This window comes from Periophthalmus magnuspinnatus, chromosome 22, assembly GCF_009829125.3.
Source record: "Periophthalmus magnuspinnatus isolate fPerMag1 chromosome 22, fPerMag1.2.pri, whole genome shotgun sequence".
Taxonomy (NCBI): domain Eukaryota; kingdom Metazoa; phylum Chordata; class Actinopteri; order Gobiiformes; family Gobiidae; genus Periophthalmus; species Periophthalmus magnuspinnatus.
Window position 1 is genome coordinate 12,696,866 of NC_047147.1, and position 17,307 is coordinate 12,714,172.

A 17,307-nucleotide genomic window follows, 5' to 3' on the forward strand; every position below is an offset into this window, starting at 1 on the left:
ATGCACACAAAAGAGCGCAGAGACAGAGAAGGATGTGGAGAAAACCCGGGGTCTGTTCTTCTAAACATTTGCTTTGGCAGGCTCTGGAGTGGCTGGGCGGTGCTGCTCTGGTCCCCTGACATGCATAGAGTGGAGCCCCTGTGTCTTGACCATAAATCTGAATGGAGTGGGAGTTATCATACTTTCTACCCCCTTCTCCTCCATGTCCCCTCCCCGACTAAAACCCTGCATTCCTCCAGACACGGCCTCGTACAAACAAAGTGGCCTGTTCCCACCACTCCGCATTGGGAAAGGCGATGGTTTGTCATGGAAAAATCCAGAGGCATCTCAAGAGTCCATTTGAGTTTTTTTTCTGTTGTGAAAATGTGATCAAGCAACAGAAAGCTTGTATGAGTAAAGTAACTTGGTTTAACTATGTTCTGTCTAATGTATATAATTGGGGAGGACAAGCAAACTAATATTTTACGGTTTAATTCAGTTTGACCGCAGTGGCCTAAGTTCAAGCTGAACTTGAACCTGGCCTAAAGTTCAACGCTTGAGCACAGAGAAAAAGCTGCAGTGTAGGATTAATGTAGCAGTTATGGCTCCACTATTAGTAATGGTAATAAGCATAGTAGCAGTCAGAATAAATGCAGTAATAACTAATAACAGTAGTAGTGCATTTAATATGAGCAGTTTTAAAGCAAGTAGTACTTATTGTAGTACTAGTACTGGTCAGGTTGGTAATAGTAACTGCAGTAATCTAACCTGAGGTCCTAGTGCTACTAGTAGTGTTATAGTAGAAATATACAACAGCAATAGCTGTGCCACTTTGGTTTTATTATTATCAGTGATGGTTTAGGTAGATCTATGAGTATAAGTTTTCCGTGAACCATGGTAATGCAGGTGAATTTAATTTGTTGAAAACTTTTGCCTAATGTCTTTTTATCCTTGAGTAATGATTTTCAGCACTTAATCTATACTGAGTGGCTGCAAGCTATTCCCCAGCGGACATTCTGAAATATTTAACTGAAAAACACGAATATCTCAAACACGGCAGGATGGACAGACACAAAAATGAGCCATGGGTGAGAATTGGTAGAGGAGTCATTATAGAAACCCTGGCAACACATTCCATAGGAGTCTGCCTCCACCCTCAAAGAGACTCTTTTGTGCTTATTGAATGCAGTGGGGTTACCGGGTTTCTCCCTTTAGGGTACACTGAATAATACCCCCGCCTGGAGACAATGACCTCATCGTGACACCCTCCGCTTGTTCAGTACAATCCTCATACGTGTTTGCACTAACCTGTTTTTGAGGAGGTTTGTGTGGCAGGCTGAGAAGCAGGAAGTAACTGGTCAAGGATGGATTACAGGAAGGGGGGCCGCTTGGAGGAATTCTCAGGAGGGATGTATTTTTCTCCACTGTCTGATTCAGCCATTGTCCACATCATCTGTACATGACATTGAGAGACATACTAACACAGTGCGCACACATATTATGCTGCCAAGCCTAAGAAGAAGTGGGCTTTCAACAGGAAATTCCTTCACAGTCTTTCTGCTGACTAAGGAATCTAAGTGGGAACAGTGTTGAGAAAGAATGTAATGTATACGGCGTGTTATTTGGGGTCTAGTTAGGGCAACACAAGCTATTAGTACACAGGTAAAGTAAAATAGCTGTTTTGTATTAAGATTAACCTATATTTATAATTCCTAGAAGAACTCCAAGGCAATTTTCTGTCCAACCAATAAAAATACCTTAAGTGTTCATTCCCAGACTACTTATTTACCTCCAACTTCACGTCTTAGCAGCGTAGCATGGCTAATTTGTTATCTTATTTTGCTAGCTTAATTTGCTTTCTATCGCAGCTGTTCAATAAAATATTCAACAGTCTGTATATAAATTGATTAAAAAAAAAAAAGAAAAAAAAAAAAACTTGCGTTGTGTGGCTGCAACTAATTATCGAAGAAGGTCAAAAATGAACCTGAAATTATAATCAATATATCGTTTCTAACCGTGTTGTTCATGAGGCAGAGCGCGCTCTGTGCAGGTGTCCACCATGACCTACATTAACAGAGCTGATGCCACCGTCCACAAAGACAAAACATATATTTCAGCGCTAAATGATTATCTTACCTCATTCACACGCTACAATATTCATTTTTGGGAAGGTTTTTTAATATCTGGTAGAACAAATTAGATATTTTTTTGGATAATGATGGGGAACAAAGGTTTGGCCAGTGCGAGACAGACGGATGCTGCAGCTCGGAGAAAAGGAGTGGCAGGTTTACGCACTTGGCTAAATAGAGCAACACTGACATCTGGTGGGCAAATGCGACTGAGCAAATGAAACACCTTAAATGCCACTTACTATCAGAGAATGCTCTCAACAAGATATTTCAATTTATTTGCGGCAAAATTTGCTAAAGTAAAGTCCTACCTTCCACAGGTAGATTTTGAAAAAGCAAACCACGCATTTGTAACGTCGCGTGTGGACTATTGTAATTCTTTGTATGTGAGGCTGGACTAGGGCTCCTTGCAGCGCTAACAGAATGTTACAGAATGTGCAGAACACTGCAACTCGTTTGCTGACAAAAAACTAAGAGAGGAGAGCACATCACGCCTGTTCTGTGCAGCCTGCACTGACTCCCTGTTTCATATAAGGTTCAAAATGTTATCCATTATGTTTAAATGTCTGCACTCTATGGGTCCACTTCCACTTTGAGGGAGTTAATGCAGCAATATTGTCTGCCCAGGGCCCTGAGGTCAGCTGACCACCTCCTGCTGACAGTGCCCAAAGCTAAGACCAGAGGTTACAGAGCCTTTTCTGTGGCAGCGCCCAGTCTATAGAATAGTCTCCCTCCGCCTGTCAGATCTTCTCAGTATTTTACAGCTTAAAACTGAAAACCCACCTCCCCTCCCTGGCATTTAATACTAGTTAGACAGGATAATTTTTCTTTTGTTGAGTTTTATGTGAATCACTTCGGTCATTCACATAAAACTCAAGAGGATCAGAGTTGCCACAACTAGGCTGTTGTCAAAAAAAGGCGTACAAATAATTTTGCCATGTGTTCTTTAATGACAATGATCAATTTTAAAATATAAGAATCCATAGATTTGAATTGAGAAGCTTTGAAAATGGTCATGTTCAAAGTGTGAACCTGAAGGAATTACAGATGTGAATTATAAACATGCAAAACATTGCAGAGAGAGATTTTGAAAGAGACAAAGAATGGGAACACAGATTTGCATAATGATATTGCACATAAATGCAATCCAAAGCACTTAACACATGAAGTGTTCATTTGTATAAATATTACATCTTTATTGTGTTTTGTTAGGCCACCTTACACATTGTGAAAAAGAAAAACACAAAAGTGTGAAGCATTGCTTCTTGGTCTGCATGGCACACTGCCCATTGAACTATAACTATAGTTCCAAACATAGGCTGAGCAATTATAAGACTAAACTTTACTAATAGATCAAGTTCTCCTTTTTGATTAAACAGAAAACTTACTTTATATGAAGTGGATTCCAACATCACACCTCAAATTCTCTTACCCAAGACATTTTGTCCCTCTACCTACATAACACATTCAAGAGAAACCAAGTGAAAATAAAATGAATATCTGCATGTATTTTGTCAAGGAGCGGTATCTTGTGTTGAGTCGAAATTCAAATCCATGAGGAAACTAAAACAGAGAATAGGGTAGGATTTGTCATCCACTTGAGTTTTGTTTCGTCTCTGAATGACTAGCAGCATTAGGTATTATGGCTATTTATAGCCTGCATTTAAGTTGGAGCCCAATTGAAAATACACAAAAAAATTGTACTTCAATTACAGAAAGTGAAGAGAAAAAGCTTCTTTTCTGTTGCAGGGAAACCTCTGGCACTGGCATTGTCGGCACCTTAAATAGAAGCCATTATGACCATAAGCACTGCCTAGATAACTGCCATATGATGTTAGGCTGACATTTAGCCATGTAAAGATTTTACAGTTTAAACTAACGTCTGACACCACTGTAAAATTCTCTTTGCTCTGGTCTCAGTTGGGTAACCAGTGAGGTACAAACCCTTCAAAGATGCCAACAGCCATGACGGGGTGACTTTAAGAGACAAGGAACACATTAAGCATGGGTCGTCTCCAGTGAACAAGCTTTGATAGGAAGTCATGATGATCAATCCCAGTTTTCCCAGTCTTCATCCAGTTGCTGAAAACAGCAAAAGCATAATTTTATTTTCAACAAATGTTTTACTTTTGAATTATTACTTAAGATGCATTATAATAAATAATAAAATATACCTCTCCTGATGCTTCAATTTTAGAAAGAGCCATCTGTACCTCCTCCTCTGTCATGTCCAAGTCAAAGTCTTTTTCCCAGTCTTCACTCACATCAGTGCTTGACCCTGAACAAAAGCAGACAAAACCAAAGTTCAAACAATCTACATTTACTTTATCCAACATTGTTTTATTTTAAAGAATTTACCTTTTTTGCCATTATTTGAAGGTGTAGATTTTCCACTGTCAGAATTCAACTCAAACACTCTTAGATCTTGGGGTCCATCTTCTTTTGTTGCGTCTGTTTTCACTGAGGGTCCCATCACTGCTTCAGTATTAGCCTCAGGTTGAGTTACCACGCCCTCTGGACTTCGCTGGTCATCTGTGTTTGTAATTTCGTCCAAAGAAACCTCAGTCATTTTCTTTTCCAGCTCAGGGACATATAGGTCTGGCTGAACATCTATCTGCGTTGGTAGACTGATACTGTCACTGCTCAGGGAGAGGCGTTCTTCACTTGGAGATTGGACGGGAGTTAGGAGGGATGTTTCTGTCAGCGTGGATGAACTCTGGTCCAGTGTCGGCGTTTGGGCTGGTTGATAAGAGGATGGGGTGGTGCAGAGGAAATCATCTGTAACATAAAAGTCATTACTATGGATAAAAGGTCTTAGATTAGAAAAAATCAAAAATCTGTATGCCAGTTTACCCTCTTCCTCTTCTTCCCAGCCCAGAGTCTCTGTATGCGTACTTTGTTCTGCTCGTTGTTTCAGAGCCACTCTTCGTGCCTCCTCCTTCAAGAAACAATTACAATATTTATAAATAAAAATTACTTTAAACGTTTTTTCTCGTCTCATTTGTCATTTTCTCTGAGGAATAGGCCGGTAGTCTTTATGTCCAGGTACTATCAATGTAAAGATTGAAAACAGCCAGCAGATGGCGTTTAAGACATTGAAGTGAAGAGATTTCTACAATAAGACTCCTTTTGATATTTACCTGGTCCAACTGGAAGACTTTATAGAAATACCTCTGCCAAAACTCTGAGTGAGATACAGCAGCAGGAACCTGCAGTGCACAAGAATTAGGTTAAAAAAGAAAAAAAAAATTATCATAATACTACAAAGAAACAATCGTGTGAAAAATGAAACTACATTACCATTTTAGTGTAAAGAGCTCGTATAGATGGACTGTTGACCAAAAGTTCAGAGATTTCTCCTTTCTTCTCCTCTAAACTAAAACTGCACATCCAGTTGTCAAATTGCTCTGGGGGACCTAAATAGACAATAACACTCATTATTGTTATTTTTTTGTCATTAACTACTGACTATAAAAATAACTGGATCTAGTGGTGACATTAAATTATGATTGCAAACTGGGACAATACACATCTACATCTTGTGCTAGAATGCAAGCTAACCATCTCTCACCACCCTGTCTTACCGTCAGGTTCATTGCAGTAAGTAGCAGGGTCAGCCTGCAGACTGTAGAGACGGGCCTATGGGTAGAACAATGTCTTGTTAGTGTTTTAACATGGTAATTGCATTAGATACTATAAGAATAAATAACGCTGTAGTTTTCAAAAGTAAAAAAAAATATTGGTAAAAATGTGTCATTCCTCTTTCATTCCAACTTGGGAATAACTGTCATAGTCACTTATTGTGCAAATAATATAATATACTGAAGTTACTTTAACTGCTATTTATTTTTGACCAGATGCTGCATAGTACATATTCACAGTGATAGCCATTTACTGTACAACATTTTGTAGCTTTACAGTGTTGTGTTAGATTTTGTCTACTATCTTTCTATCATAATTTATCTTGATCTTGATTTTGATTGAATGTTCCTATTTTCCCACTGTTGTTGACCTTTTGAGTTGCAACATGGTAATTTCCCTATTGTGGGGCAATAACTTATAAAAATAGGCTTTCCCAGTTTAATAAATGCTAATTGCTGCCGTTATTATTCAACATCCTGGGCATTGAAATGCATCAGTTATACCTACCTTTGAACTGTCATACACCTCTGTAGTTCCTGCTGGTGTTGCTACTAAAGTGATTACATCACAATCAATGGTTTTGTCAGGGGGCGGAGCAAGTGTGTCAGTTATCACACCAAGAAAACTTGAAAGGCTTTTCTTCACTTTCTCTGTGGTTTCAGATGACCCTTCCACCTAGAAAACAATATAATCAACCATTTTATTTCAATGTCAACTAAACACCACACAAATATACTTGTAAACGTTTTAAACACTTACTGCAAGTTTGTTTTTAACAGCTGTGGCTGTTGCCACGATTGAACAGGCCGTGTCATGCTGCACCACAGTACTGAACTCTGTCAAGTCTCGCTTTATAAATTCTAAGGCCTCGGAGGACTACAAGGGACACATGAAATGTGTGTTTAGACGGACAGTTTTCAGAGTAAACGTTATACATTCTCTACGAGTAACTTGTTAACCCCACCTTTTCTTTGACAGCCTGGAAGCTCTGCTGAAACCAGCCTCCCCACCAGCTTTCACTGTTAAATGAACAAACATGAAAATAAGTAAAAGTCGTAATTAATCAGAACAATCAAATCAGTGATGGATCAACTGCTCTCGAATTAAAGCTAAACGTCACACTGAAAATCACAGCTAGTCTGACACATTCATATGATTGGAAATAAATGCTTGAATGCAGTGACAGCTGGCTGTACATACCATAAAGACAAATGATACACGGAATATATAAAATTAGCATAGTCCTTTAAGCATATTTGACTTTAAGTGCCACTAAATCAAAGCTAAATGGTGCTATGCTAACTTTAGCCCCGCTATGTTTTTGTAAACAGACGCACTTCCCGTATTGAATTCGGAGGTTAATAAGTTAAATCTTTAACAAAAATAAACTCTGTCTAATTCAATAGATGAACAAACGGACAACAAACACATCTCTCAAACAAATTCAACGTTTCTTGGTTTATAAAAAGCATAAACTTAAAGTGTTGTTGCGAGTACACACTCACCCGTCAGCCATCTTCAGATGATGACATCATCAGTATTTAGTGAACTCTAACCTACGCGTAAAAAAATCACATGAAGAAATCTTGAATCCAAACGTTTTTTTTACTTAAAGAGAGTTGTTCTTTATTTCAGTATTTAGGAAATATACAGTCGTGTGCAATATTTGCGTATCATATTTTTGACTTTTGGCTACGGTGGCCATGAAGGGCCAAAACAGTGACGGATAAACGATATGAAAATTTGAACGCAATATAATTTCATGAACAATGAACCTGAATCTACCAGAAACAGCCTATATTGTGGTTAGGGATAATGCGTTTTTTATTTGTTATACTGTGTGTTAATCGAAATTCAGTGAGTGCAAAGGTTATAAAAACAAACTGTTGCTAAATGTCAGTAGCTTTATATTCAGGCTTACCCCGGCGTACTTCATAAACTAGTGATATTGACTATATATTTTCTTAACAATAAATTGAACTGTCCTTTCTAGTGTGTCTGAGGGGTTGAGCATGTGACCATCTGGCTAACCACACCACAGACGTCTATGATTCAGACATGTACAGTGACCCCGGCAGCTGCTTTCCGCTCATCAGTTGTAAGCTGCTAAATTTAGTTTTAGCTTTAGTCACTTGGCATAGAAAAGAAATCAGGCAACTAGCCTCTGGAAGTGTGTACTCTTAATTGAAGATCCTCTTTATTCAAATGCTGCACAATATGCACTTGTGTCCAGCAATATGCTTCCCCCTGCCCCCAACCTCATTTTCAATCCACTTAATTGGGTCTTTCAGACACCCAATTAACTCTTTCAATGCATGTTGTTTTGAGCCAACTTGGACCAGTACCCAGCCATTGATTGTCATCTCAAGTTAACTTCTCCATCTGTCTACACAGCAAAGGCATCATTGTGCATAAGTATATTAAGTAAGTCATTTTACGCAAGGTAAAAATAAAATGTTTGAAGTGACATTGAAAGAAATGGATAATAGACTAGTGTTATTTGGTTGTGGGAATTTCACTGTGAAAATGGCCTGCTTTGTATGGTTTCAAGTATTACTGAATTATTGAATAGTTAATTGTCCTAAAATGGTCTAAGCCACTGTTCCACACTTTAGTTCAATCCAATTCACTTAAGCATGAGCGCAAGAGTCGTTGAATAGAAGCAGGGGCTGACTAATAGCACACCGAGGACATACCCATATTGCATGATTTAAGGAGCATATCCATGACATGCCACACACATTAGAGACACATCCACATAACAGACCGCTAATGCCACACCGTGGGTTAACACCATCTGCTGCTGATCAGGAAACACCAGCTTTGCACAAGTCAATGTCTCTCATTATCTATCTGGAGCAAAGGAAGGCTGGCCCTCTCTAATCTGCACAATGTGTTCTGCTTCCCATTCCCACCTGTGCCCACATGAAGGGGGTGGAGCAGGGTCTCAGTGTCAGGGGACCCGAGACCAGGTGACGCCACAGAACCTCTGCTGCTCCGTTTGGCTGGCAGCTGCCTCCCCCCGCTGGGACGTCCCACAGCTGACAATCCCCACTACTGACAGGGGCTCTTTACACTGTCAATAGCCTCATATATTAGAGCTAACCGCTTTTGTGGCGAGCAAGGGTGTCAGGGCTTTTGGCCCGACAACGCTTGTTACCATGATGAAATGTAGATTGAATGGAGGGGGTCTGTGTCCCAAGCATGGTCCTTGGCTCCCTCAGCCTTTGTGTCCCACGCATGGCCATTGTTGTGTCCCATTCAGAGCTCTCAGAAGGAGCTGAGGACCAGAGAAGGACGTGGGTGAAACTGACTCTTCATTTCTGCCTGGTCTGCAGCTCATCTGTCAGCTGTGGGAGGATAAGCATGTATTTTACACGCCTGATTTGTTGCTAAGTGAGCGCAAGTCACTGTTGGTTTATCACTAAATTATGTCCCTACCATCCACTTTTTGTATTGCTTTTTATATTCCAAAATTGGCCTCTAAAGTTTGCATTTCTTAATGAAGAGGTTTTATGTAAATTAAGTAAAGTAAATTCCAATTAGTAACTCTTATAGCAAATATTCATATATAATATGTTTATGGTCAGAACCTTTTTCCCCATTCCAGAAAGGTATTCCATAACAGGACTCAACCCTAATCTGGTATGACTTAAAAAATAGGTTCTTTAATGCTGTATATTTGCCCTCACTAATGAAAACTCTGATGAGACAGTGACAAATGGTTGGCCTGAAGCTGCGGACAGGACTGTGTCCCTCGCCTACGTCAGACAAAAGTGACGCGCCGTCCTGGCGCCGTGTCACCCTTTCATCTGGTGCCCCCTGTAGTGGTGAAGATGGATGGTCCCCTGGTCCCAAACTCACATTCTGCTCCTGCCTGGCACATTGTCAGGTTTCTGTCCTACTGCTCAGGGCTCCTAAGAAAATGCTGACACCCTGTATAAAATGTTTATTTTGTCAGATTTCTGTGTTCCTTGTGGCTGATCTAGTCTCAGACTGCAGCTGAACTGAAGTTTCTCTAAGGTCCTCTAAAAAGTACAAAAATAGCCAAAATGATGTCAAGTTTCAAACACAATGTGAAAAAAATTATTGCTTTAATTTAAGAAAATATACATTTTCATAAATGAACAAACCAGTTTCATTTTTGTTTGTGTCACTGACAAGATACAGTCTTGGTAATGCAGATAGAATCCTTTTACATAGTCTGTGTACAAACAGTGAAATGACTTACAAAAAAATGTTAAAGTTTGCAGCATTCAACTAATATACAATATGTACAATCTCTGGCACCAGCCATGGAGTTTTCAGTTCATCTGACAGTTCTCTGCAACCTCAAGCAAGTAAAATTCATTTGTTCAATGCCAGGTTGTGTAACGTGGAGGTGGTAGTGGGCAGTGGCTGGCACAGTGAGCAGGGACAGGGCATGCCCGGGAAGTGCCTGAAGGAGTGGTGGTTCACGTGGAGCGGATCCTTCAGGAGGCCCTGAACTGATGGATGGAAGCCCAGGAAGCTGTTGGAGTGTGGGGGTGAGTGTGGAGCTGCTGCTGTGGGTGCTGGGGAAGAGTGGTGCTGGAGAGGCGAGGGCGTGCTGCCCACCAGTGAGTGCAGCGACTGGGCCAGAGGGTGCAGGGGAAGGTGGGTCGCAGGAGCTGTGGAAGCCATTGTTGGGTGGGCCGGGGCACGAGCCTGTACAGCTGCATTGCCTCCATAAACATCACCCACTAATTTCTTCATCTCCTCCAATGAGCTGGACAACATGAGGATGTAGTTCCGGGCTAGTAGCAGAGTGGAGATCTTGGACAGCTTACGCACTGACGGGCCTTGGGCATAGGGCATGACCTCCCTGAGGCCATCCATTGCCTGATTCAGATCGTGCATCCTCTTCCTCTCCCGGCTGTTCACTTTCAGTCTTAAGTCCTGCATCTCCTCCTTACTGAGCTCCGACCTTCCCTTCATCTTTCCCCCTGCACCGAGCTGCTCCATTCTGCCCTTACTGGCCTCTCTGTGGTCCTGAAGATATGGGTGGAACATCTTGTTGGAAAAGAAGCTCCCAGCAGAATCATCCACTACAATGTCTGGGGATGACGAGCGACTGCAACTAGAGCCAGCATCAGAATCCATTGTCATTAAAAATCAAGTGCAGCAAAAGTAAAAAAAACAAGAGCCAGACTTATGAAGCCTCTAGGTCCTTCTCTGTTGACTTCTTGAGTGAGTGAGCCTTTCTGTCAGCTTGTGGGCCTTTGGGGTGTATTTATACGGTGGACCCAACAAAGGAACAATACGTCGCATAATGAGACACTTAGAGTGAGAGCCAATTGCAGAGGGGATACACTTTCACCCTTCACACCCCTCCTCCCTGCAGCCTCAAGCTCACCTTCCCACATTAACACCCACATGAAGCCCCTAAACATTAACCCAAACACACCATGTTCACAAGTCCCATTAAGAACCACAAGACTCTGGTAATGGCAGTGCTAGCATAACATTTGACTTGACGTGGAAAGTGCCATATTTGTAAATCAGTTTTAATATTAATGTAAAACCAAAATTAAAATGCCATACTGTTATTCTTCAAAGTAAAAGTATTCTGGTGTAATTATGTCTATGCATATTCAAATTTACAAAAACAATTTGAAAAATATTTTTATATTTATATCGAATTTACTGTCATAGTAATGTTATTGTTAATACTACATATAGCTTAAAAAGTAAGAGTGACTTTGACTCCATTTTATTGTCCCATGTTCATAATAGCAGGTCTATGATGCCTGCAAGGTCTGATTTACATATGGAAGAGCTGTATTAAACTCTCTATGAGGCAAGTGAACCAGTAAAGAGCAGTGTTAATGGCAGACTAGGTCCAATTCAGCTGATAGCCACAGACAATAGCTCTGAGATGCATTTGAGGGGGCCCCAAACAGTCTGCGAAATCACACCACTATCACCACAGAAATGGGAGGAGGCAGTTAAGCACATACTAGTGTACACTGCATTGTCTTCTATAAAATTTTACTGTTTGGGCGATTGAACTGCAAAATACAGTAGGAATAGCCTACTGCTATGCTTCTCTGATGTATTATAGTTCTAGTATTAATGTAATTGTGAGGTGGGATCAGAAAATATTTTCATGCCTTTGTTTTCTTGATTCAGCTCAAGAATTTGTCTACACTGGTGAGTTATTTATAATTCACAGTTCATAGTTCCCATTTTACATGAACATTTCTAGTCCAATAATGGTATGTTTGTATGTTTGGATTTAGACTTGTTTAGAAAAGTTGTCTCTGTGTGCAGTACAAGAGCTTGGTATATATTCACCAGATAGCATTAGACACTTCTCATGCTATGGGCATCTTTCATTCTTGTTCCCTAAATCCTTTCAATACAGATTGGCATTGAAACAGTTGAGTTGCCAACATTTAAGTTTAGGGAAATATTAATTAAATTTATGACCAATTAACTTTTATATAGATACATTACAACTATACGCTGATTCAAATTTATTCAGTTGCATGTATGGTCATTATTTCAGTCTTTCATGGTAGACTTTATACGCACTGTTTTATATAAGCTTTATAGCTTATAAGAAGTTAAAAGTGTGAACCATAGAACCCAGAGGACCCCTGCTGCCCCTCCATGAGCGTCTCTGCAGGGTGCTCGGGCTCAACCGCCATCCAGACCTTTGATAATTGGAGAATCTCAGGAACCAACATGGCCTGTTATCTGGAGCATATGGATTTCCCCATCAGTGGCTCGGAGCCAAGATGGCGGCTGGACTGTGCCTCTAATTGGGTCAGGTCATAATTAACCATGCTAGAAACAGCAATCCAAGTTTGAATACTGCCTTAGATCTTTTTATTGGTTGGTTCTATGCCAGGGCTTTGAAATGAAATTAATCTTTCAATTTATCATTTGGTATTAGGTGACCCATAATATGCATTGTTGGTGTAAGACAGATGAAACTAACACATGAATGGAGAGAAGAAGATCAGCTTTCAAACAGAAGTAGTTTGATCAGTATTGGGCCTATATGTTTGAACACAGGGTCCCTATCTGCATCAGATGGCTGTAATCAGTGCTCTCTGCAGTTCACTTGTGTATGCATGAGCCAGCTAACCCCTATTCTTTTGCTCCATCTTATTCTCATTCATGTGTTTACCTAGAGCGCAGGCCACACAGAGAGACACAAGGATCCACCAAGCATGGAATTTTTACAAATGAAAGCGTAGCCACCCTCCATGTTGCAACATAATCCCACAATTTTTAACTCTGCATTATCATGTTTGACTTTCTTCTTTTTTGTCACCTTTCAGCACCCTTCATCCCATTGAGGAGTGGCAGACTTTTGGAGGATTTGGACTGGCCATACGGGGTGCTCTCCAGTCAAAGTGTGCAGGTGACCAGAAAATGAGGGCTTTGACATAGGCATATGCTTGTAGAGATAGGGGATCAGTCGAGATTAGGGGCCATCATGGCTCAATAAAAACAGTAAGCTGAAGGACAAACCTGGGCGGCTTCTTAGAGACTCTCTGGGCTTTTGTTGAACTGGGCTGAGATCTTCTGCACACAGCCAGCTTTAGTCTGAGCATCTGGATATAAAAGTGGCTACAACAGAGGACCCTCAATGCACTGTGGACTACAATAGCTCAATGTATCAAGATAAAAATAAGAGTTTACAGACATGTGGTTTAAAAAATTCATGAGTTTGACAAAAAATTGAATGAAAGTTCTTCGATGACAGTGCACTTATATGTGAGAATGTTACAATTACAAGTACAACATGTTCATTACAATATTGAGAGCAATGGAAGAATCAACTTTTTAAAATGTACAAAGTGAAATATTTTGTATTTATATTGTTTAAATTGGTAACAGTAGATATAGGAACCAATTAGTAGTGATAGTAGTAAAGTAGTAGAGCTGCAGGATGAATCACAATCAAATGGGACTCACAATTTGAATGGACACAATTAGCTAATCACAAGGATTATTGTTTTTGAAGTGCCATCATTTCCTCCACAAGTTACTAAATATTCAGTCTCATTCTGCATGAAAACTGCTAAGTCTTACATCTGTACAAACGTGTTCATGTTTATCATGTTTGTTCATATTCAGTCTTTTTGTCAATTCTTCTTTAAACATAGTCCTATTAATAAAACATAAATTGCAAATCTAATCGCAGTGTCAATGCTTGTCAGAAAAATTGTGATTAGATATTTTTTCCAAATTGCTCAGCCATATAGAGAAGGAATAGTAGATCAATTTATTGGCGTCATAAGAAAACTGGTTTGTAATGTGTGAAGCCAGCCTTGGTTAGTTTTTTATTAATCTCATAGCTTTGTGGTACATTTATAAACTTAAGAGCTGCACAACTTTTGCACCATGCGCATCATCTTCTAAGGGCATATATACAGTAAACAGAACTATTATCAGCCAGCACGACTGCATTTAGCACTTTCTTGTAAACAACCTCAATAGCTTTCACAGGGCAGCAGTTGGCTTCCTTCTCCTGGATAATGGTTGAAATCCTGCTGTTAGCTTGTACTCCTTCTATGACCATGAATCCAAAGTTCTTTTCGGAAAGTGTGTGTTGTACAGGGGCAGTATAAAAGTTTTTAGACAAAACGACAAGTGTTCCTGAGTCTGAGGAGTGCTGTCCTTTGTCCTTTCTCAGTGCTGGGCCTAAGTACTAAGTGATTTATACATTTACACAGCCCCCCCAAACAATTGCATTATATCCACCAACACTAAAAGACACAAAAGCACTATGAAAATCCCCTTGGACGTTTATGAGCCACTAAAGAGTCCAATAACTTTCCCCTTCACCTCTAGGCGTCCATGCAGGGATGCTGATTGTGCCCTGAATAATGGAAGTCTAGGCCTGTCCCAATAGAAGTGAATGCATTTTGGTCAGCAGGCTGTCCCATACATTGGCCTGCTCCATGCTGTTAGAAGTTCATAAATTACCCCACGATTAGCCCTGGAGGTTTGGGGATATGGGGGACAAAGCAGGACCGGTAGCCCAGCAGCCCGTGGTCAGGAGGCCAGGGTCCCAGCTCCAGATGTCAGCCTGAAGGTTATGGCAGTGTGGTTATGGGCACGGAGTGAATACTGTCAGAAATAATGATTATAAAACAGATGAGGCCAGATGAGTCCATTTTGTGTATAGTTCAATAATGACTCGACACAAATACAAAACGTAAGTGCTGCTGCTAATCTGGTATTTGCAATATTCTATATGTTCGAAATCCGTATATTACCACACTAGGATACATTCTGGAGGGTCTGTGCAGTTTTATAGAAAATTTATGTGTAAATTGTAAAATTAATAGAAATTTTACAATATGCAGCACTGCAAAAATGACAATTGAAAGGAGAAAATGTGCATTATATAATTGACACTATACCTAAGGCTGCTTAATGATGGCTAATATAACATTTGTACTTACTTGTTTCAAGCTATTGAAGTTGAAGCTATAAGTTCTTTTTACACTCCTCACATTATTATCGCTTTCATTATCAGAGTTTTAGCCTCTGTAGAGCCTCCACAGTCAGTGTTTAAGTCACTCTAGGCTTTAGCAGTTCAATTAGCCAAGATCTGTTTGCCTTTCCTCACAACTGAGAGGAAAATCAGCTGCAGTGCATGTGCAATTATGTCACACTATTGTAATTCCATATCACCCCATATTTCACAATGTATCACCAGCAATATGATGTCCTAGCCCGAATATTAAAAGACATATTTTTTTTGCAAATATCAGTTTATGCATTTCATTTTAATTATTTTATTTGAATAGACCATAATGCCTCAAAAGTGCCAAACCTTTGTGTTTCTAATTTTCTTTTTATTTTCTAGCTTCCATTTGCTTATTTTTCACTCTGCATTGTTTGAAATTCCTAAAACAATTATGACCACTTTAGGCTCTTAAATGATGTTAAATGTGTTAAGTGAGATGCCTGCAGCCCTGTACAGACGGTTAACACTCCACACCCCACACACAGAGGCATGCGTTTCAGCTTATTGTGCCGGTCACACTTTTAAACAGTTGGCTCCTCTTGTGCGTGGAGGCGTCTTTATGTCCATTCTGGAGACTTCTGCTGTCCCGTCTCAATCCCCCTCCTCCTTCCCAGTGTCCCCCCAGTGTCCTCTTGGTTTGGAGAGAACAGGACCTGCACGCCTAATAATCTGCCTCCCCTAAGCCCAAGCACGACTCTGGCCTTTTCATCAGCGGCCATTGTTTCAGTCTGTTACCTCCGCTTGTGCACCCTCACCACGGCAACACATGCCCCCCTCCCTCCACTGTCCCATCTGTGGATAGGCCTGCCATGTGTCTCTAAGGAAGGGGCCACCACTGTATGGAGAAAGTACATGATTCTGTCCTTTCAGTCCACACATACTTACCTCTGACCTCGAGGTCAAAGGGCACAATAGCCCAAATGTTGGTTGCCGTAGGCACTCCTCACTGGCCCGTGATTGACGATGTGATCAATAGCCTGTGCGCCCACTCCTGATTGGCTTGTATATGGCTCTGTAGACCCATTGAATCGCAGCGTGTCTGTTTTTTCAGTATGGCTTTTTAACGGCGGCAGATCTTGTTAGTGACACACAATTGTCCTCTTGGCTTTTCAGTTTGATGTAGCAGAAGGAATAAGTGCAATTTGGCTCAATGGGCACATGCCCTCTCTGAATTACAAAAGTGTTTATGGGGATGTTCTACCACAGCATTCAATTGAAGTGGGGCTACTGTTAAAACACTCACTAATCACCATGGAGGATTTATTTCACCTATTTTTGTTTTATTAGTGGATAGGAAAAGTAATGAAAACCACTTCACCATGTTCTGTATGTTGTACTGTAGCATTCTACCAAGCAGCTCTTCTTACAGCAAATAGTATTGAGAAATCTGTTGGTTAGACAAGTATGGCAATAATTGTAACATATATTTTTTATTACAAAAAAATAAAACAAAATAACAAAATAGGTCTGCTAAGTGCCAGTACAAATTTATCTACAGCAAGCCAGTATGACATATGTATGGAACATTTCCTTCAGGCCATAAGCAACTCAAATGTAACCAATTTATTTCATGGTGACTTTTTCCCCAAAAATTAACTATATTATATTATTGTTGTTTGGACTGGCGTCTGCTTCTGCCTGGCCCCAAAGGCTCAGCTGGTGATTAGGGTCCACATTAAACTTTAATTCACTATGAGTGGATGTGAATACTGATGAGGAGATCTGTCCTCCATTACATTATGACCACCGCATGTCCCGAATACAAGTGTAAGCTGTAAGTGTCTCCCATAGCGCTGACCTGCACGCAGTTTGAGGGATCTAAAAAGACTAACAGGCCATGACCTTTGAACCCCTGTATTTTAGCAAACATGGTTAAGAGGCTAAGTGGGGAAAGGGGACATTCAACACCTTTGATTTGTGTTCATGGAGACTTGTCTTTTTAGTGTCTGAAATACATATAGAATTGATACTGTTGTATGTCACTGACAGCACGAAAAGTGGTATTATTATTCTTAATAAAAGGGTTAGGGATGTGGCTGGTGA

General features: G+C 40.3%; 3 protein-coding genes across 3 annotated transcripts in view; 1 reads left to right on the forward strand and 2 right to left on the reverse strand.

Moving 5' to 3' along the window:
• Nucleotides 1-3,038: 3,038 nt before the first annotated feature.
• On the reverse strand, nt 3,039-7,459 carry bsdc1 (BSD domain containing 1). Its single transcript, XM_033988266.2, has 11 exons — nt 7,256-7,459; nt 6,715-6,769; nt 6,510-6,626; nt 6,258-6,425; nt 5,693-5,747; nt 5,409-5,524; nt 5,249-5,317; nt 4,962-5,046; nt 4,467-4,886; nt 4,283-4,386; nt 3,039-4,190 (listed from the first exon to the last, which is right to left on the reverse strand). The coding sequence occupies exons 1-11, from the start codon at nt 7,264-7,266 to the stop codon at nt 4,158-4,160; spliced, it is 1,233 nt and encodes a 410-aa protein (XP_033844157.1). The 5' UTR covers nt 7,267-7,459; the 3' UTR covers nt 3,039-4,157.
• Nucleotides 7,460-10,097: 2,638 nt separating this feature from the next.
• Nucleotides 10,098-10,871, reverse strand: olig4 (oligodendrocyte transcription factor 4). The gene has a single exon (XM_033988721.1). It carries the CDS (start codon nt 10,869-10,871, stop codon nt 10,098-10,100), a length of 774 nt encoding a protein of 257 aa, XP_033844612.1.
• Nucleotides 10,872-13,089: 2,218 nt separating this feature from the next.
• fndc5a (fibronectin type III domain containing 5a) overlaps nt 13,090-17,307 on the forward strand; it is a 65,558-nt gene continuing 61,340 nt past the window's right edge. Inside the window, exon 1 of the mRNA XM_055230898.1 lies at nt 13,090-13,143. The gene's annotated coding sequence lies outside the window, so the exon portion shown is untranslated. The remainder of the gene's footprint in view (nt 13,144-17,307) is intronic.

What these genes read in the sequence shown, in the direction of transcription:
- bsdc1 (XM_033988266.2), bottom strand. An exon ending in TTACTGCAATGAACCTGACG is followed by an intron (nt 5,525 to 5,692) that starts GTAAGACAGGGT and finishes TTGTCTATTTAG; the next exon opens with GTCCCCCAGAGCAATTTGAC. An exon ending in AAATTGAAGCATCAGGAGAG is followed by an intron (nt 4,191 to 4,282) that starts GTATATTTTATT and finishes TGCTGTTTTCAG; the next exon opens with CAACTGGATGAAGACTGGGA.
- olig4 (XM_033988721.1), bottom strand. Translation starts at nt 10,871, where the DNA reads ATGGATTCTGATGCTGGCTCTAGTTGCAGTCGCTCGTCATCCCCAGAC.